The 22,689-nt window shown below is 37.1% G+C and overlaps 1 protein-coding gene across 9 annotated transcripts in view; it reads left to right on the top strand.

Annotated features, from left to right (window-relative positions):
- Window positions 1-22,689, top strand: part of LOC129245561 (filamin-C) — a 150,197-nt gene that overhangs the window by 112,740 nt on the left and 14,768 nt on the right. For all 9 annotated transcript variants that reach the window (XM_054883781.1, XM_054883782.1, XM_054883783.1 and 6 more), the window contains 2 exons: window positions 19,010-20,021; window positions 20,102-20,322. In XM_054883781.1, the coding sequence (XP_054739756.1) occupies window positions 19,010-20,021; window positions 20,102-20,322 (1,233 nt within the window). The remainder of the gene's footprint in view (window positions 1-19,009; window positions 20,022-20,101; window positions 20,323-22,689) is intronic.

Genomic DNA, 22,689 nt, shown 5'->3' with positions numbered 1-22,689 from the left:
ATGTTGTTCCACTAATGGAGGGACCTACAGTGTCAAGCCAACTCCGAACGGCAGATATTTTTATGAGGAGCTTTTTCATGGCAGAAATACACTCGGAGGTTTGCCATTGCCTGCCGAGGGGCGACCGCTATTAGAAAAATGTTTTTCTTAATTTTGGTGTTTCACCGAGATTCGAACCAACGTTCTCTCTGTGAATTGCGAATGGTAGTCACGCACCAACCCATTCGGCTACGGCGGCATACACTACCTGAATATAAGTAATGGGTAAGTAATTTTTTAGTGATTGAAACCAAGTTGTGCGAGGTGTGTTTGCATCGAAATGAGTTGAAATAAACTGAATTGAGTTGATTCGTCCGTAGAGTTTTTCATTCTCAGCTTTCGTGTACTGGCAACTGCAATGTTGACTATGAACAGAAAATTCAAGAGTGGGGAATGGTGGTGACGCATTATAGTATTCGCCCAGTAAAAGCTAAATTGGTATAGGTTTTCTGCTGTCACGGCAAAATGCGTAAATGGTCAAGGCAATATACATACAAAAAACTATATGTAAATTTTCTGTAATTATAAAAAAGAAGAAAAAGTGGGAAAATATCAAAAAAGTACATTTAAAATAGCAATACGTTGCATAATTAAACAGGCCGCGAGGCAGCACATTTCTAAAAGATTGCTCATTTTAACTAAATATATTATAAACGATTTTACACTCAAGTTTGTGTTAATTGTTCTAGCTGCTTAATAGTCCACGCTCGACGTGCGAATGAATGAGCTAATCGTTTGGGAGGAAAGTACAAAATAGCAACAGGAGAAAAAGATAAAAAGTAAAATCATTTTATGGTATAGAATCGACTGTCATTCAAATAACTTAGTCATTTTTTTACTGTATTGTGCTTCTAAATTAGGTGATGACCCTGATCACAAGTATTGATTAAATTATTTTGCTATTCAACTGGTTAATACATCTTACTTTTGTTATAATTTTATGCTTGTGTACTTTTTTCATATAACGGTTATTTGCGCCAGCACAACGGGGTTAATATTATAAGATATATGCATGGTGAAACGATTATTAGAGGTGTGGCCAAGAACATACCGTTAACCGGCTCTCAGCGATTTTGAAGGCATAAGCTGATTGGCTGACGTAACCGGGGTCATAACAGCGTTTTTTTACGAAGAAACTGAGATTGTGTTGGTAATATACGAAAAAACTCAACACAGCCTATGCTTATGTCACTTCCTTGCCATCTAAGCAATGACTGAATGGACGAGTGTGGTAGCAGAATTCTGTTACCAAGTACCCGGTGACGGGGCAGCCGTTTACACCATAGCTGATGGTGAAGCCTGGCAATCTATCAACCTTGAATATATGTTATCAGCGTTAAAAAGTAAAGAACACCACATATTGACAAGTTTTGACTACTCTTTTTTTATAAAATTATAAAAATATATGCAGTTCCTACTAAAAAAAACCATATAATTAAAATCTCAAACTTTATATGAAATTTGTAAGAATTCAGAAACTTTTTATCAAAAAATCAAACATTTTAGTCAGCGTTTGTTCCATATAAGGAGTAATAGCGAGCATTCATTATATGGAGAAAATGCGCAACACCTTAGCGAAAAAAATTTTCAAAAATCAACGCGAGCTGTGAGATACTTAAAACTTGCACTTCGCACTAAAATTTAATGGGCTATAAAACTGCATACTCAGAATTTTTGCTTAAGGTGCTGACTAAAAGTAGGAAACCTTTATGAACTTTTTTTAATTTTTTTTTTAATATTTACAAAGTTTGAAACTTGGATTAATATCGTTTTTGGAAGAGAATAAATTATATTTTAATGAAAAAATTATGAAAATTAAATAAGAACTATATTTTAATGGAAAATTGCTTGAAATTAAATAAGAAACGAATCAATTTTGAAAACTAATCAATAAGTCCTAGTGCTAGAGTTATTTAGCGCAGTGTAGATACCTGTCTGCACTAAAAAATGTTGACTAAGTTATTCTATTTTTAACCCAACACATTCCTGCGCATTATTGTAATTGAAAAATGTAATTAAATGTTTCATAATGGCTTATATTACGTTTACGTCCCTTTTAAAAAGTGTACTACGATATACATACATACCTGTATGTACTTGCATATGTGTGTACGAAATATTTTTTTTGGGCGAAATTCCAAACCACTTGGTTTTCTTATTAATTTACGAATAATTACCGGTACCGACAAATGAAGAAAAGTAAATGCAAGCGTTGAATATTTCTTTTATTGGTTTCATTATTTAAAAAACGCTGCTAAAAATATTTTACCACACCTTTTAAACGATGTACAGATGTTGAGAATTCTTGTTAGCTCAGCTCATGCTGTAACTCAAGAGCTGTTGCTCATAGCAAAGTGGGCAGCCAAATGTAATATTGACCACTCACCTCACCATATGATGAAATGATATTTCCATAGATACATATTCCATGGCGCCTCTTAAATTCAACTCCCGCACTGTGGTCAAGCATGGTGAAAAGATTTTTAGAGGTTATCTATGTAGCAGACCGTTATTTGGCTCTGAGCGAATTTGCCAGAATCGGCTGATGGGCTGACGTCACTTGGGACCTGTTTAACAAAATTTATCGCAGCGATATACGAATAGCAGGAGCATTGACTGTGTTGTTTTTTTTCGTATATCACTAACACAAGCTATTTTTGTGACGTGAAGCCGCAGCCAAAGTTCCCCTCAAAAGTAAAGCAAAATTTCAGAAAAAAAGTGTGTTCGAAGTTTCTTTGAAAGAGTATTTTAAGTGTACAACAAAAAATGAAATATTACGTTTAGTTGCATCTTCGGATATATCTCAAATTGGTCTCTATTCCTTTGGGTACACATTCTCCGATACCTCGATTATAGATCTGATAAAAAATCGATTTTCCAATACGGCGGTCGCCGTGCGCAAATGGTGGAAATGATGGAAAAAGCTTTTTTCTAATAGAGGTCGCTCCTCGGTATGTAGTGGCAAGCCACCGAAGGTATTTTTGCATTGAAAACACTTCTCACAGAAAACATTCTGCCATTCTGAGGCGGCATAAAACTGTAGGTCTCTCTATTTGTGGAAGAACATAAAAACGCCGGCCACAAATTGGACGAGAAAGTTCGCTAAATAACAATTATATATGATATATAAAACAGTGAGCGAATCAGACGGATCTTTTCTTCGTCTATCTGAATTTTCTGCGCCTGGAACATAACTGTTCTGTTTTGTATTGCATACCTATTGCATGCAATCATATTAGGCTGGTTACCATATGATAAAATGGGTTTTCTGAAAGCAGTTAAAAGCTTCATCACCAGCTGCGGTTTCCGTTCCCACTGTATTATATTATCATTATTTTTTAGTGCACCTCTTAATTGGTGCTTCAACTTCCTAAGCGTTTTTCTCGTCTTGCTCTTTCTCGATACAACCTCTTTTATTTCATCAAACTCGTAAGTGATTTCTTTACTTACTCTTTCTAATCAATTATAATTAGTTGGTTTGTCGTTCATGTTCCCTTCCCGCCTGCTTTCCGGCCGCCAATTCCTTCACTACACAGCAGCGCACAAACAGCTGAAAGTGGACATCAGCAATAATGTTATTGTTGTTGTTGTTTAGTGCTTGCTTTTTCTTTTAATCACTCAGAAAATCTGAAGAATTCGCGCATTTGTAATTTTTTGCCAGTCATTGGCCGTCGTTGCATGTTGCACAAATATTAAAATTCACTACTTTTTGCTCCACTGCTGTTACACGGCCAATTGGTGTTTTGCTATCAATGAGTGCTGCCGGTTGATGATGGTCCTGTTGTTGTTGCTACACGTATGTACCTACTACCTGCTAGCGGCCATTTCGGTGTAACTTTACCGCGCTTCACTTATCTTTTTCCTCATTTTCTCTTTTAGGTATTTGCTGTGAATACATTCTTGTATTTTTCAATGCATGTTGTTGTTGTGTGCATAATTGTTTTGCAATTGTTGCCGCGCTAGCTGTCCACTTGCACTTTTCCTTTTTCGTATGCGCCTGTTGTTTGCTTATCCAGCCATGCCAGCTTGCCTGGCTGTCCATCAACACATTCACTGTAATCGGTGTTGATTGTTATTGTTGTATGATGAAAATGAAAATTATTATGGGCTGAGCCACACCCCATTGCACTATGCTGCTTGATAATATTTGTGCGTGTGAAACCAAGTTGCTGCCAGCTTACTTGCCTGTGGTTTCTTTCGTTTTCTTCAATGCAGGAATGCTGTTGCTTATCAATGCGTCACTCCATCAGTTGGCCATGCAGCTGCAGCATTAACATTAAATTACACTTTCCTATTTGTTTTTTAAAGATTTCTTCTCATTGCGGTTGTATTTTGAATTCTTGTTTGCCATGTGAAATTCGCTTTTATTCACCTCACAATAAATGCATTTATACATGCAGATGTGTGTGTGTAATTATTTGTGTTTGTCTGCGCTTTAGCCGGTGCCATATTGACCGCTGTTGCACCGCAATCATCCACAGCTTACCTTCACATCAGTTTCCTTAGCCATCATAACTCTGTTAACAATGGACTGGAACGTGACGTTCACTCTGACGGTGTGAAAGTGCAACTCGTTTTCTCTCTATTGCAGACAGTTGTCATTTCAAGTCAACCTGCGCTTAGGCTGTGTGAATGAATGGCTGAAGTGCCGAAATGAGATTTTCGAAAAAACCATTTTTCTCTTTACTCAAGGCATACTCGTATCTATAGATTTGCCTGGTCTGTACACTAAAATTGTTTTAAAACGGAAAAGCGCAAACAGGCATACAGAAATATTATTTAATTATCAATTCTTTGCGGCGTAAGATAATTTAGTTTATTTACAAATGCATAAATAAATATGTACGTAAGTTTGTTCCAATAGTCTGTGACAGCTTAACGGAATCAATATATCTGTATTACCTGACTACGTTTTCCAGGCTGGTTTATCGCTCATCATACCAGCCGCGTTACTAGTCGGGACTAGATCTCTAGGAAATTAATTTTAATATTGAGCCACAGCTGGGCAATTAGCGCTCTGAGTTCAATCTATAGTGTAATGATGGAAAGTGTCTAAGGTTATGCCAGAAGTGCATTAAAAATGTAAATCTTACTTGGGAATGATCTACTTGACTTTGCTCATACCTCAGCCTTGGGTCGATCCCAGAAGTTTCGAATAGTTCACAGCGATTCCAAACAAATATTGCAGTCAGTGCAAGAATCTACATATGGTCCAAACACGGAAATCTCAGAACCAGTGGGCGAATGGCCTAGCGTCTTTCAGGCTGCGAGAATAAACCGTAAGAGCGGAAACAAGGGTGCACAGATAGCTATCAAACTGCATTAAAAGTACTAGCTTCACCCTCTGTGGAATCGAAACCAATGTATGAATGTCTCAACTTAGAGCAACAAATAAAATTATGCTTTGTTGGGTTTCTGGTCACTTTGGAATAAAAGGTAAGGACGGAAGCGCAGAAGCTAATTTAGGATAAATAGTTTGGAAAATACCCAAAAAATTAACCATTGGGAAGTCACACAAGAACCTAATAGGGAACTGCATAATATGCGTAAAATATACGTCAGGAAAATAGTAGGTTTTCTGGCAGCTCAACATTACTTCAATTACCATGTCTCAAAAATTTACATTGGGAATGAGACAGAGTGAAGACTCTGATTGGCAGATGATGAAACCACAGAGCACATCTTTTGCTACTTTATCGCGATAAGATGGATCCGAATGAAACCAAGCATGTCTTGTTGCAGATATTCTGAAATTTCTACGCAAGGCGGAAAATTTACTGAAAGTGCTTGGCGTTCAACCACTACCCAACCTGAGGCAGGGAACATCTAGGTTAAATAGAACCTGACATTAGTCAATAGGACTAGTATTAAGTACTTCTAAAACATGTAGTAGGATACAAAAGATATTTTAGGTTGAAGTGTCGGCCATTAGGCCCACTACAGACACAAATTTATTAAATAAATATTTTTAATATTTTAAATATTTTTTCGAATTTAAAACTAAATAAATAAAAAAGAAAGACATGTTGCATGTGTTTGCACGAGTGTTTTAAAATAAAGTATTTGAGCAAAACATTTAAGTTTAAGTAATTTACGCAAAAAATTAATACAAAATAAAAATATCTCACTGGGTCATGGGAATAACTCGCGTTGGTAAGCCAATTTGCAGCTTGCAAAATGCTATTCAGGGAATTTAGTACTAAGCAACAAAGCACACAGCCCGCGATTCGTCAAGACAAACGTGACCGAAACTGAACCAAAAATTAGCATGAGGTAGGCACCCTCTTGTCATTAAATTGAGGAGAAGGAAACATTTTTTAACTCCCCTGTGACTGTCCCGCACTGTACAAAACTATACAAAACTGTGATATCACGCAAGATTTATAAAAATGCGACAAATTTTCCTCAAAATTTTAAACATTTTAACCAGAACTAAAAAAAAATGGCGCGCAATAGTACCCTTTAAGTAATAAAATGCATATTTGAAGTGGCGCAAAATTCTCGTTGATTTTTTAATTTTTGTTTTCCTACCCATATAAAAAATGGAAGGGAATGCGTCACACTGTCAATAAGAAAATGTAAAAAATTAATTATATTTACCAAAAATTTACATTATATTACACCCAAATTAAATAGGCCACAAAACTGCATACCCAAATCTTTTTTTTAAATTTTGCATACCCAAAAGTTTTTCTAAGATTTCGTACGATGTTTGTTGCAGTAGCCAAAACAAAAAATGTATACATGACAATTCGTTTGATGTATTTCATCAAGTGTAATAGAAGAAATACCGAAAGCAAACAACAAAGTGTTAAATAAGCACATTGTGTACACTGTGGTACGAACTATATTTTTATAAAAAAAAACGACCAAAATTTCAAAAACAAAAATAGTCAAAACTGGGCAAAATTTTGATGGGCTATCATTTGTCGGGGGCTGTGCATATGTATGTGTGGATGAATAATTACCTCTCACTTTCGTTACTCATTTTTCTTTTTGCAAAATTCCGTGTATTCACACAACACATGAGGAAAAAACCAAATTAGTTCAAGTTCATTTAAATTTCATTTGCTGAAATTTTGGCTATTTTCAGTAATTCTCATGCTAATTTGTATGTATTTTCAAATGTTTTGCATACCTTGAATAAGCAAATAAATATCATAATTTAAATAAAAAAGGTGTGCAGAAAAATTGTAAAATAATGAAAATGAATGTGCAATAGAAACTCAATAGCATCCAATATTGCAACACTGATTTTTCTTGTTTTTTATGGTGTTTATGCTTTGCGTTTTTACTATATCCATTATTTGTGTTTTTGGGTCGACTAAAAAATTATTTTCTGCAATCATTGGAATTATTGGCATGAATTTGCAATGCAGTAATGCTTTTAGTGGGCACACCTTTCATTGATTTCATTCATTTTTAGTAACTTTTTAAAACATAAAAACTTTTTTTTTCTAACCTGAATCGCATCTTAATTAAGTGGATAATAACTTTTTATTCCTCAAAAGTTTAAAAGAAAATCCATGACATACATCGCTTAGCTAAATTGGCTTAAAAAAAAGTGAGTTGAACCATTATTGCTGAAAATGGTGTCAAAGCAATTGCTAAAAGTTGCGCCTAGCAGTGAAGAAGGTAATTTGCCTTGCCACCAGTTAAATAGACTTTGCGATTTGCAACACTTTGCATTCACGCCTACATGCACACGCACAAGTAATCGTTTGTTTTAGCAATCATTTTCCTCCCAGACGCCTACCTATCCTAATTTAGCCAACACAAGCACCACTACCAATATATGGCACGTAGATTGCCAACTTTTACTACTTAAATTTGCAATATAATTTTCTATGAAATTGTGCAATTATATCGTTTATCTTTTTACGCCACCACCGGCGCCGCTATTCGCTTAACCTCTCCGACGCCTGCACAGAATTTCGTTTTGACTTTTACTTAACTTTGGCTTATTTGTGCGACGCCGATTTTCAAGCCTGCCAAGCAATCATTTTTCAGTTTTCATTTTGCTATTAAAAAATTGCAACAAAGTAAATTTAGTTTATAAGTAAAGTAAAAAAGAGTTCACATGTATTTGTTTTACTTCCTGTCGCCAATTTGATGTGATTGTAGGCAGTTAAGCGAATAGTGGCGCAAATAGTTGGAGAAGCACAAAAAATATGCTGATTGAAGAAATAATTTTTCACTTGTCCATTTAGGCGCGGCTCACTTAATCGCAAAACTGAGGAAAGTATTTGCAAATAAATGTAGGCAAAGTAGAAAGTATGCGGGTAATTGTTGGAAGGCAATTGGGTTGGAAAAGAAAAATTGCTCCGAATTACAGCTTGGAGAGTTAGCCGCTCATAGAGTACTTCACAGATAAATTTATGCGAAATGTGAGATAAATATCGCAATTACGAAGAGATCTAGTCGATGATACTGTCATTATATATTATATGGTATGCACGCACGCCCATACTGGGTTGCCCATATTCGACGAACCCATGTGTTTTTTTTTAAATCAAATAAAAACACAATTTTTTTGATGTTGACGATAATAATAATTTTATTTGGTTCAAGTAGATTTGTTGACATCACTTTTTAAATATGATATCTCTCAAATGGCCGCCTTGAGCCTGTACGGCGTATTGTGCCCGTTTTGCAGCATTTTCCATAGTTTTAGCTAACATTTCGGCTGGAATAGCGACTATTTCCTCACGGATGTTGTTCTTGAGCTCTTCTATGGTCTTTAGCTTATTAATATAAGATACACCTTTCATTTTAAATATCCCCACAAGAAGAAGTCAGGTGGCGTTAAATCAGGCGAACGTGGTCTCCAGTCAAAATCGCCATATTTCGACATCAAACGACGAGGAAACAATTTCTTCAAAAAATCGATTGTGATGCGAGCTGTGTTTGGTGGAGCGCCGTCTTGTTGAAACCAGAACTGCTTCATACGCTTTTGACGAATAATTGGCATCATAATTTTCTTCTTTTCTTCTTCTTCTTTTCACAATTGACTTCTTTTGTTGAATAGATATTTCAACAATTTGGGAGCGCTCGCGTGGCGTGTACTGTTCCATGGTAAAAATCTGCTTGAACTGACCCTTCAACGCGGTATGTCATTAAGCGATCTGACGTCTCTGTCAAAAGATACAGAGTTGCCAGATGGGTCCGTACAATATGGGCAACCCTGTATGTTTTCCTGCAGGGAAAACCTGAATTAGTGCGAAAAGATCGGTTACTGAACTAGTGCAATTTCGTCAATCGTCAGTCATTGCACTTCTCACATCTGTCCTCTGTAGTTTAACTGTCAACCTTCTGACATAATAAGTTGCTGGTTCGAGTCGGGCAAGAAAATTGTATAGTATTATATTTTCAAATACTAAGAGGGCAAATTAATTGGTGACTTAAAAGCCAAATAGAGACAGGAGACTGTTTCGTGACTTCTGAGAAGCGTCCAAGTATTTCCTAGAACCTTTTCAGTGTTGCGCCAATGCTCTACCCTATCGACCATGTCAAGTGGTCCAAGTACTTTGAATATGATTATTGTTGTTGTTATAGCAGTTCATCAAACCTTCTCGGTAGGATGTAGTCGCCAATAGTCATTATCTACCTCATCTAACGGTAGCCCCAGGAAGCATGCTTTTTTCGCTGGATTGGTCCAGAGGAAGAGGGGTGTGAGATGAGTGGGCTTAAGAGTGCATGTGAATAGGTGTTAGTATCGTGCGGGGTACCTTAACATGCCCAACATATATTGAATAGGTCGCGGCCGATTCTGGAGGAAGTAGGAGTTTATATATATATTATATATATAATTGGCGCGTACACCCTTTTTGGGTGTTTGGCCGAGCTCCTCCTCCTATTTGTGGTGTGCGTCTTGATGATGTTCCACAGTTTCAAGCCGACTCCGAACGGCAGATATTTTTATGAAGAGCTTTTTCATGGCAGAAATACACTCGGAGGTTTGCCATTACCTGTCGAGGGGCGACCGCTATTAGAAAAATGTTGTTCTTAATTTGGTGTTTCACCGGGATTCGAACCTACGTTCTCTCTCTGAATTCCGAATGGTAGTCACGCACCAACCCATTCGGCTACGGCGGCGGAGTTTAATCTACTTTAATACTCAGGACGTAATTTAGCCAAAGTTAAGCGGCTCTTACGAGGCAGCTCTTTGTCTGTTTTGGACATGGTCTTCAATTTTTCTGCAAATTTATTTGTTTATAGGCTTGAGTATAATAAAAAGTAAACAAAAAAAATTTGGAGGAAAATTTAATTTATTTGAGATTGTTGCATAAATCTTTGAAATTTTTAAAAAGTCGAATATCTTCGGTTTTCTTTTTACATTTATGCAAAATTTTATTTGCATTTCGGAAGTCTTTTTAAGAGCTTAAAAACGTAAAATGATAAACAACGGAAATGTTGTGGAAATTATTTTTTTGTAATATGATATCTGGCATATGTTCGTCGCGGCTACAAATTACATGCCCCATTCGAGCGGTTTCATTTTTGACTTCCTTTTCCAATCGGCGACGCATGGCAGCCCTCCTATTCGCACAGTGATTTTCCCAACCACTTAAATTTGCATGTAACAAACTGCGCTCCACATTAGATAGAAAAAAAGACCAATTATTTCTAGTAAAATATTTCGAAATTTCCCGCAGATTTTCTTCTCTCAACAGTTTTTTAATTTTAAATTGCTAATTTCGCAATTAATTTGAGGCTCACACGCAACTGAAACCCAAAGTGAAGATAAGTGTGTTGATATGTGCGCAATGCCTGCCAATTGCAACGCTCCGTTTGGCGCATTTATAGCTTGATCTTGATCTTGGTTCATTGTAGCAGAATGCGCCACGCATACAAACTTGCAAAATATGACGATTAACAAACGTCGTCAGCGGAGCACTTGGCAAATTTGGAAAGTGTTCAGTAGTGGGGAGTTACATACATAGGTGGCCGCGTGTAGCTGGGTAGCTATTTCACACAGTTTTAGCCAAGCATATCAATTACGTGTAAGTCAGCAGCGACAAAAGTTAAACATTTTTTAAATGGAAATAGAAGTGGAAAACTGTAGAGAGACGTTGAAGAAGCGCTGAAGTTCAACAAATATGGCAGTTGCTGTGCTCAAATATGGAGCTTGAATGAAAAATGAAATTCTGCTGGCAATTAAATATTTATGAGGCTCTTGCAGCAATGATACGCGATAAGAAAGTATCTATTTTAAAATTTTCTATTTATGTCCATATGCACATATGTGGTTTGCTGACTGTGCGGATGCATTGTTGTTTTAAACATATCAGGTCAAGTAAGAAGGTGAGTGTGTGTTTTTTTTGCTCTATTTCGAGGACGAAAATTAATATAGTTGGCATAATCCTGTTTAGATTGTATATGCGTCATTTCATTCGACAACTTTAGTTCGTTTTGAATGGGATATCATAAATCTGCGGGTGAAATAGTGTTCGTCTCTATTGGTAAAAAATTTCACCCATTCAATCTCGGCAGCATCATTGGCTAGTACCTTTCTGAAAATGACAGTCGTGGGGCTATCAACGATAAAGGTGAGCTCTTACCCCGTTACGCAAAGTTTACAACGTTCCACATAATTTTTCAATTTTCAAATTTTCATTAGAATTTAAAAATTGAAACTTTGAAACAGAAGTTTTCTGGGTATGAAGTTTTATAGCCCAATGAATTTTGAGCCAAGCTGTCACGCTTTCTCTTCAATACGAGTACAAAGTGAAAGAGCAGATCACGCATACCTACGTCCAGTATTCATTGACATTTCATCATTAAAAGACTTACGCCTCAACAAAGTTTATAAATCGTACACATACGTATTACGAAAATCGACGCTTTGTGAATAGTGTTCATCACGCGCTCAGGCCAGCTTATGGTGTTCAGCGATGAAGCCCATTTTTGATGCATTGGCTACGTCAATAAGCATAATTGGTGCATTTGAGCCCGCAGCCATTCACGAACAGTAATATCCACTGAAAACAACCATTTGGCGCGGCCTATAGGGTTGAGGAATCATCGGCCCATATTTTTTTTCAAAGACGAGGCAGACACCAATGTAACAGTGAATGGCGAACGCTATCGCGCCATGATACACCCCTTTTTGATGTCGAAAATTTAAGACTGTAACCTTCACAACATTTGGATCCAACAAGACGGCGCTACTTGCCATACATCCCGTGAAACAATGGATTTACTGCGTCGCCCTTTCGGTCAGCAATTTATCTGCCGTCTCGGACCGATGGGTTGGCCATCAAGATCGTGTGATATCACACCCTTGGACTTTTATTTGAGGGGGTGTATAAAGTCTAAATGCTTTGTGTATAAACCAGCTTCGATTGAGGTATTGGAAGTCAACATAGCTAAAGTTATTCACGATACCGACCGAAGTCCTTCAGCGAGTCATTCAAAATTGATGTTTACGAAATGCCGAATTACAGCGCAGTTGCGGCATTTGAAAGGGATTATCTTAAACAAAAAAATTCATGAATGGCTCTACACAAAAATAATAAAGATTGCCCAATCAATTTGAATTGTTGTTGTTTTATTTCAATTTAAAATCTAATACCTCTATATTAATCACCCTTTACATGCTCAATTTTTTTTTCAATATGGAAGAAAACGCCTGGCACAGTCACCAAAAAAAAATTGTATCTATAATTATACAACGGGGTATATACATGCACATGAGAAGTATTCATAGGAAGTATGAATAAATTGTGGTCCGGGAAAGTTTGTACGTGCATACATATAAAAGTACAAATCGTTGGTAATAAAAAATAAATGTATCAACTTGACGCGGTAACGCTCGCCATTGCACAGTGTATTTCAACAATCTTGCTGGGCAAAAGTGCTTAAAAATTATGTGCCGCATTTCAGATTTATTTTCCTTCTGCAGATTTATATTTATTTGACAGATAAATATTATTATTATTTATTTTCTTTAAGCAATTTTTTTATCAGCAATTGAATTTGTTTTCTGAATTGAAATTAGATTCGGCAAAACTCTGGTGCAACAAGGCACCAATTGCAATGAAGTGCTGAATTTATTGGGCAAACCCCAAATAAATAGTCGTGAAGAAAGTTGTGACCATGACTCATCCAGTGACTCTGAAAGTGATTAGCTTTTTATCTTTTATAATTTCTTCTCTTTATTTAATAATAAGAGAACCAGAAAATTTGTGTCTTATTATGCATTTTATATTGTGTTTACTTAACAAATATAAAGAAAAATAATTTATATGGACTAACATCAAAATATCACTGTCTAGTCGGTTGATTCTAAAAAATTTGGTGTTGGACTTTCTTCTTATGTAGAATATTTTTACATTTTAACGTAATTTGAAATTGAGCAAAAACTTAGAGTTCGTTTGAGATTGAAGTGCCTGAGCTCGAATACTCCGAAGACATGACATTTTTGGGCAAAATTTTTTCGCCGAAAAAAATGTGGATGAAAGGCTTCTTAATGAGAAGATGTTGATTTTTCGACCCCCGAAGGCGAAAGTTCTGTTGAAAATGAAATGAGTTTAATCTGAAGATATGATTTTTCGTTGTGAATATGCATTTACCACAAATGCTCTTCAGCATATTTGGGAGAATTTTGGAAAAAAGCTACCCATCTCGTCATAAACTAAATTTCTGACGCATCACAAACTTTATCTTAGTTGTCATAGTCAAAAATTGATAGTTTAAATAATTCCAAACAGTAGTTGCTGCATCCTGTATAAATTTACGCACTGTGTTGTTAGTGCCGAACTTTATAAGTATGCAACTGAAATCCTGTAAACTCAATATTAATAACTTCCTCCTCCCATTTCCCTTAATTCACGGATTATTAACGTTGTTTTCGCTCACAAATTTTAATTGCTTATTTCTATTGTTCGCTGGTAGTTATGTGGGTATATGTATAATATTTTCTGAAACAATTTTAAGTCTAAAACCATTTAAGGAGCATCTCAATGAAGAGTTAAATTACAAAAGCAATTAAACTGTTGCCGGATCTCAGCACAGCTGTGCGCACCAGAGGCAGCGATAGGAGGTTATATCAATAGTACGAACGAAATACAAGATGCAGCTCTTATCACAGTTAACTATTGCAAGAATAATGACTAAATTGTAAGATGCGCAACTACCCATAAACTGCTGCACCGTTAAATGCCAAACCAAGCAAACGAGCAACCAGGCAACCAAGCAATCGGCTATTCAGGCCGTCAGGCAGCCAAACAATCTCAGTATGCTGAAGCACCACAATGTAGAGGCTACAATTACGCGCGCACACCAACAAAACTGTTGGCATTCCTTTGATGCAAGAACACTCTGTGAAGCAACACCAACATTGTATGTATGTAGCCATGCACTTGACCAAATGGGGTGGCAATTGACTAACAGCTGCTTGCTATTTACTGCTTTTGGCAAGTTGCATGCTGCAAGTGGCAAGTGCATGGCCATTCTCATCAAGCGCAAGCTCTACATGCCCATTTGTGTACACACATATATGCGTATGTTTCTATGTACATACATTTGTAGGCGTGCATCTACATTACCAGCTGCAGTAGTCTAACTTGTAAGTCATCATCATCGTCGTCGTCGTCGCCGCCATCACTTCCCAGAACGAATTGTAGCTGCTTCCTATAATGTTGCAATCGCCTTTGTACGCTGTATGCACCAACACAAAGCCTTCATTATATTCAGTACATAAAGCTGCTTGCCACTTGCCGCTTTTTGCTTGGCGGAGAGGAGAAGGAGTGCATCTTGCCTGCCACGCTTCGGTGCATCACTGACGGACTGACTGCTTCTTTGTTACCAACTAGCAACTCAAGCGACCAGCCTGTCTGTGTCCGGCTCCAGTCCATTTTTGCAGGCTTGCCCGCTAAACGACTTCTGGTTCAAAACGCTTCAAAGCAACGCTTTATTATGTATGCCGGCAGCAAGTTTGTTGTTGTTGTTGTTGTTTTGCGTTGGGCAATTCAGTTCAAGTGCTTGATAGAATTACTTCCCTACACTTTGCATTCATACATAAATTTGAATTTGCTTCCTCAATTCATGCTTTCCAGTTGGTATGTGTAGGTATGTATATATGTATATGTGTGTATGCGTGAACACCTTGCCTGGTAGCCACAAATTCATTAATCTAGTCTCTTGCTGCCGTTGCATTATGAATGAATTGGCTAAAGTTTACTGCCACAACACTAATAGCCACACCATCGTTCGACCAACTTGCAACAAGTTGGAATTTTATTAAGTTTATAAGTGCGGCGCTTATCCGACATCTTTAAACTTCAATAAATTAATTTTATTACTCTGTAGGTATTAGACTTATTGGCTTTGGTGTGTTGTGAGTTGTCAAGTGGCACCCATTGCATGTTGCAGAATATTATTTTCTGAGATATTCAGCAATAATAAGATAGGATTACTTAAGTAAATACTATGAACACTCCAGCTTTTGGTCTAATCTTTTTGATTATGTATATAATTGGGTGTTCGGCCGAGCTCCTCCACCATTTGTGGCGTGCGTCTTCGTTTACAAATGGAGAAACCCACCGTTTGAGGCTAACTCCGAACAGCAGATATTTTTTTTATAAGCAGCTTTTTCATGCCGAGGGGCGACCGCTATTAGAAAAAAACGTTTTCTTCATTTTGGTGTTTCACGGAGATTCGAACCTACGTTCACGGAATTCCGAATGGCTACGGCGGCCGCCTATAATTTGATTTAATTGGATTGATTGGAATAAAAAATAAAACGACTTAATGTTTTGCGGGAAAATGACTACAAAACCGCTTGGAACTTATCGAGGTGCAGCTGGCGGTATTTGTGGTGTTCTTTGTGCCATTGGCTCATCATGCAACTCTGTAATTTCTGACAACCCTAGAGATAGACTAATGTCACACCGTATTAGAAGTGTAAAAGTATATTCCGAAAGAACGCGCTAGAAATGTTCAGCTGTGGTGTCTATTGTACGAGAAAATAATGTGCGTGACTACTAATTTCAACAAAAAAGTGTCACATGCTAAACAACTCGACAAAGAATCAATGTATTGCGACCATTGTTCCCAACACTTCACATAACTTAACTTGCTTAGACTCCAATGTACACTAATCTCTGATACCACACATAAAGGCGTTCTAGGTAACCGGAACGATCCGAATTTATATCCCACCAAGGGCTGTCACTTCAGCAGCATTCCTCGTGTAAGCACGGGGAATGTTTATGCTGCTACAACAACAACAACCACATCAAATACGAGGTTACAGCTTTGACTGGCTGCGAAAAAGCTTTCCTTAAAAATTTTACAGCAATTGCCTATGAAAAGTACAAAAAAAAGACACTTCAGCCAATGCAAATTCATACAATGTGACAGTAATATGTAATACAAAAGCAACATTTACGGCATTTTATTCTTGTTTCAATGCCAAAATTTCAATCGTAGTGCTACCAATTCTCCTTGGCCTCAACTAAACAGTGGGTACCGAGTAGCAAATAGTACCGTAATCCAATTAAAAAGTCGATTCATGCAAAAAAAGAAATGAAAATAAAAATAAAATACAGCACTTGGTAGAAAATTAGCAAAAGCCGCTCGCTGTCAACAACTAACTACTGCGATTATTTTCTTGAGAAAACAAGCGGCAATTTGAAAAAAAGAAACAATGGAATAGGAAGCGAAACTAAATATAAAAGCAACAAAAGGTAGAGAAATTAATCACTTGCCTTTAAGTACGCCTATAACAAAGTTAAACAGTGATAAATATCTGGGAAAGTGCAGGAAATGGTGTATGAAAACTGGTGGCATAAAAACCTTTAACTTTGAAAGAGTATAGTTTGGAGCAGAGGCTCTGAAATTTAGGCATAAACTTTTACTAAAAAAGGTCATATTAAAGATTTAAATACAGTTAATAAATAGTTGGTTTAAACTCCTCTAAACATTTACCTAACCGTTATAAGCTATACGACACTTATGACACCTTGTGAGCTGTAAATACCTGTACAAATGAAAAATTTACAAGTCAAAGCTACTTAGCATATTACTATATCCAGAAATGCATCTTAAATGAATTGTTAGTGAAAACTTGTGTTTAAATCTTTTCTCCCGCAATGAGAATTCAGCGCACTTAAGAATAACTATTACCAAGTTCCTTACAACATTTCTGATGAAAGCATTGATCCCACAAGTACGAACTGTATGGCTGATTTTCGACATATTTTAAACATTTTTTGTTTTCTTGTATAAGTTAAAACTAACAAATTGAGTCCTTATTGAAATTCCGCTTGCACTCGACGAGTACATCGGATATAAATTTTCATTAAAAAAATTATTTAATAGCTGAAAAATTAGATACCATACCAATACAGGCCAACATACCACTTGTTCCTCCCACTCCCGCTCTTTATGAAAGATCTGCTCCAGTTACACATCAGCATAGCTTCAGGAGAGTGCACAGTGTCAGCACAGTACTTACTGTCATAAGCACACATGTTAATCATTGGCTTAACCAAAACCACCCTTGCAAGAGGACTGCCCTACCAGCAATGAACTTATCGAAAAATTTCTACAGAGTAAGCAATTCCACACTACTTGATGATATTCAACAGAAGATCCTCAGAAGTGAAGAGATAGTCGGCGAACTACTTCAGTGGCCCACATACGTCTGTCATTTTTCGAGACCACTACTTAAATCAGAGGAGGGTAAAGGAATGTCGTGGGGTGGTATACTTTCACCCTTGCTTTTCAACTTCAATATTTCGAAGCTTCTTCAGGCACCTGAGGGAGTTTCATTAGTATCCTATGCTGACGATTAATCGATAATGGCGTCTGGCAATGGCATAGATGGCTTGTGCTCCATAGTGAACGACTATCTCGCCAGACATCTCTTCAACTATACTGATGAGAATCAGGATTGAACCCAACTGCAACTACTGGATCGGACAGTTTACACAGACATTAAATGGCATTCATCGGGAGCCGCTTACCACCTTCCTAAACTCCCGGTCACCGAATGCTGTCATCGGACTCCAACCAGCATCGATCGCAGACGAAAAGCTTCAGCTGCCTCGTAAGACCCGCGTTGGACATTAGCCCGACCGATACACTACCCACCGATACTAGCCACCTATTCGCATGCCCGCTCAAAACCCACTCACTTAAAATTCCTCTTCCTTTGGACCCAACCTTTCGAAACAGCATATTCCCTAAGCCTACCGTTAGATGTGACAGACGATAACAAACGGTGATTACACTGTACTTACAGGGCTTGATGAACCGCTTAAACAACAATATCACGCCGAAATACGTTGAACGCGTATTTCTGATTACATCCAGGAAGTGAAGAAAAGCGGATATACATACATACGAGCATTCACATATATTACGGTAATCTCAAGAGAAAAAGCTTTTGCTTAAATCTCTCCAATTAGTTTATTTGATAAACGCCAAGGCCAAATATTCTCGGCCATCAAATATGAACTGCTGAAACCAGTTGCTAGGGATAGGTACAGAATACGACTGATGCTTTTGAGCTGAGAAATTAAAGACAAACGTAATTAATCTCAAAAAGTCATTATCGAGATAGTGCCTGCGGGAAATTTCTGTATATCAAATTAAAATTTATTCGCTAAAGAAGAAGAGTGTAGGCAATCTGCTCTATTTGTTAATGTCCGTGATTCCTAGGACAGAATGGTGTCAGAAAAATTAAGAAAGTTCAGACCTAAGCGAAGAAAGATCTTCAGGACTCTTCTCAATCGGTTCGTGTGGATTGCATAATAGGGTATCTCTATTAAATAAAAATTATTTCTCAAAAAAAAAACCCCCGTAGGGTATAGAAACTTTAATTGCGTATAGTTCGAAAATGCTTGTCTACGGAAATTGATGCTGCATATTCACATATTTTCCTTGATATTCTTAACCTATTTACATAAATCCATTACGAGCATTTACTAAAACATATTCCATCCTTCGTTTCTCCTTACAGGTTCACCGTGGCACGTTGAGATCATGTCTACACCCGGTCTAACAGCACTGGGCGAATCGACACGCCTTGTACCCGCTAATACACCGGCGGTTTTTGAGATACTGCCGCCTCCTGGACAAAGCCTAAGCAAGGGCGAGTGCGTGGCTACAGTTTTGACACCAACTAAGTCCAAACTGAATGCCAGAGTCACCCATGAGGCGGCAAATGGTGCTGCACGCATCGAATTTGTGCCCACCGAAGTGGGCACACACATCATCGAGGCATCGATCAATGGCACAAAAATTGCCGGTGGGCCACTTATCGCCAAAGTATACGATGCCAGTCTAATACAAGTGACCGATGTGAATGGCGGCGTTGTCGGGCAACCGTGTCAATTCCGTGTCGATGCAAGCGCTGCTGGCGAAGGTCAGCTGGAAATATCAATTAACGAAGGCGAAGTACCAAATCACGTTCAGGTTGTCGGTGGTGGACGTTGTTTGGTCTCCTTCACACCCGAACAGGCCAAATCACATTTGATCGATATTAAATTTAATGGTGAAACGGTGCGTGGTTGTCCATTCGTATGCGCAGTTGCAGACACTTCTCGCGTCATGCTGAATCTCTCGAATCTCGAATTGATACCCGTCAATCGGCCAGCTTCGTTCCATATTACTGTAAGCGGTGGTGGTGCTGCTGAATTGGCGGTCAGTGTGCGCGGTCCGCATGGTGAACTGCCGGTACGTGTCACTGGTGATATACACGCCGGCTTCACTGCCGAATTTACGCCCACCTCAGTCGGTGGACACTCGATCAATGTGGAATATAATGGTTTTGCCGTGCAAGGTACTCCATTTTTGGCAAAATCTTATGATGCGACGAAAGTGGCAGTGGGTAGTGTGTCGCGTGGTACTGTTGGCAGATCTGTGCAATTTACAGTGGACGCTGGCGATGCAGGTGAGGGTAATTTAGAGATCACCATTTCGGCGAAAGGACAGAATATACCGACCCAAGTGCATCCACAAGGCAGTGCAAGGTGAATATTGAAATTTTATCTGTAAAAATAGGAAATGGAAATTTTTTTAATTTCTTAAACTTCCTTTTTTTTGCTCACAGATTCTCCGTTTCGTTTGTGCCAACTGAGGCGTGTGAGCATACCATCAATGTGACCTTCAATAAAATGCCGGTACCTGGGTGTCCGCTAACTGTGAACATTAGTGGTGGCATGTCCGGTCCACAAGTGTCACTAGGCGGTCCTGGCCCGGTGCATCAGCCGAATTCTTTTGTTATCAATCACGCTGGCGGTCGTTTGGAAGACATCGAGGTCAATGTTGAAGGTATGTACGTGGTGAGGTGCTAACTAATAAAGTCTTTAAACTCCCTGTTTATATGTATGTATGTGTATGTACTAATCCCTTTCACGTGAACCGTTCCAACACATGTCAAAAGTGTTCAGTCATTCATTTAATGGTGTTTTCTTTTCTATGCCGTTTATGTTGCCTTCACATCATAAATATATTGCAACTATCGATATTTTAAGGACTGCTTAATTTCAGGCGTACAATATTTAAAAAGAACACAAAATAGTTTACTCGCTTAAATAACCTGTTTTGAATTGTCTTGCCATGAACGAAATGCATGAAAAAGAAACACGCACATTTTCTTTGTTTTGTTTTTACCACCAACTGTTTATTGCTATAATTTCTTATTTTTTTATATTTTATTTGCTTTGTATTTTGTATACTTTTTTTTGATTTTGCTAACTTTCTTTGTAATTTGCTTTGTTTTATTTTTATTTATTTTTTTTTATTATTTTTTTTCTTTCATTATTATTTTTAAATAAAATTGTCTAACGCGGAAGAAATTGTCTTCCCAAATAGGAATATGTGAATAAAGAGGGAAAAAGAACGCAACATTTACAAATAGAAAAGAAAACATCATAAATTAATTTATTTATTAGTTCATACTTCATGCATATTTTTTTTGTTTTTGAAGTTTTCGGTTTTCACAAAAATGCAAATTCAAAACCATATACAAACCACAATTTTTTATCAGTTATTGCAAGCCTCACGATTTCACTTATTCACCGGATATGCTGTAAATATTGAGTATTTGTACATCTACAGTAAATCAGGTTAATATTTTCGAGAAATAGCGACATGTGGATGATATGTGGTTAATTTTGTCTTTTAGAATATAATATTTTATTAGCTATACAGTAGCGTAAATTGTTCTAAAGATAGGGAAGTAAATATTCAGTAGTTATCGAGATATAGGGGTTCAAAATTAAATTTTTTTTCGCGTAAGTCTCTTTTCTTTGGATTTTACTTTAAATAATTGTTAATTTGAGAGAAATCAAAATAAATATTTTCCATACGATTTTATCCAAATTATCCGAAATATATGTAGAAAAAAAAATTATAAATTTTTTCGTATCCTAATTTTTTCGAATTTTTTGAAATTTTCACTTTTTTGTAATTATGCTCAGTTTAAATCCGATACTTAAACTTTTTTGAAGAGATAACATTTCATGATTGAATTTTGATCTTAAACACATTCTTTCGCCACGTCGCGGTGCAATCGATCAACCTACAGTTGTTAGAAAAAAACAATTTAACTGTATTTTGCTCAGTGTGTGGCAGCGCTCAAATTGATAATATTGTTACCCATTTTATTATAGTTCCTTTGTTTATAATTTTTGACAGTATAGTCCCTTAAAAAAAGTCGCACTGAGTTGTCAATCACACATCATTTAATACACCCTGTTAGATTGTTGTAAAACTATGAGAAGATGAAGAAGAGAAAGAAAAATATTTTTAATGTTCCCTGGTTTCAGCTTTGCTTTCTTTTGTTACACATTTTAGTACTCTCTAATCTTTTTACGTTCTCTCATGGTATGCCAATTCGACCACGGCAACTTATAGGCCAGATAGACAGCGGCGTTAATCGGGATTGCCGGCACAATTAATTCTGATTAAAATTGTAGTATGACAGACGGCTGTTACGCGGATTAGTGAAAAGATTAATCGCAGACAAGAAATACAATTATTTATTTTCCGAAATATTAAAACAATTAATGTCATTTCGAACGTGTTAGTGCAAACTAGCATTGCATCCAGTCTTTTTTGTTCTTATCTTTAAAAGTTTCAGTATTTTCAGTGTTATTTCTCAGCAATGTTACAATCGGAAATTCCCCTAGTCCGCTTAAATCATGAGATTTAATCAATCCGCATTAGTTGTAATGAGTTCCTGAGATAATTCCGAGTTAATCGTTAATTACCACAAATGTAAACCGATTATCACCAGCGACTGTCTAGACTATTAGGGTGGTGACTCTTCACGCTACGGAATCCATGACTTGAGAATACTCTGTTTATAGGAGGACTGGTATTGTCCTTAGGGAAATCAATCCCGATCTAGAAATCTTATGAAATTTGAGTTTGAAGATATCTATAATGTAAAATTAATCACCCTGCCGGAAGGTTTATAAACATTTGTAATGAAAAATTTGTGAATTGTTAAAATGAGCCACATTAAAAAACTACACCAAAATTCCAACTTTAAATACACCTCAAAATTATTAAATAAAAATATAAAAAAATGTACAGTTTACTTCTTAGTATACTCAAGCCTATAAATAAACGAGTTTCTGGAAGAATTTACAACAATTTTCAAAATACTTGGACCACTTGACATGGAGGCGC

The sequence above is a fragment of the Anastrepha obliqua genome, chromosome 4, assembly GCF_027943255.1.
Source record: "Anastrepha obliqua isolate idAnaObli1 chromosome 4, idAnaObli1_1.0, whole genome shotgun sequence".
In the NCBI taxonomy this organism is placed as follows: domain Eukaryota; kingdom Metazoa; phylum Arthropoda; class Insecta; order Diptera; family Tephritidae; genus Anastrepha; species Anastrepha obliqua.
This window is presented reverse-complemented; position numbering and strand designations above follow the sequence as displayed.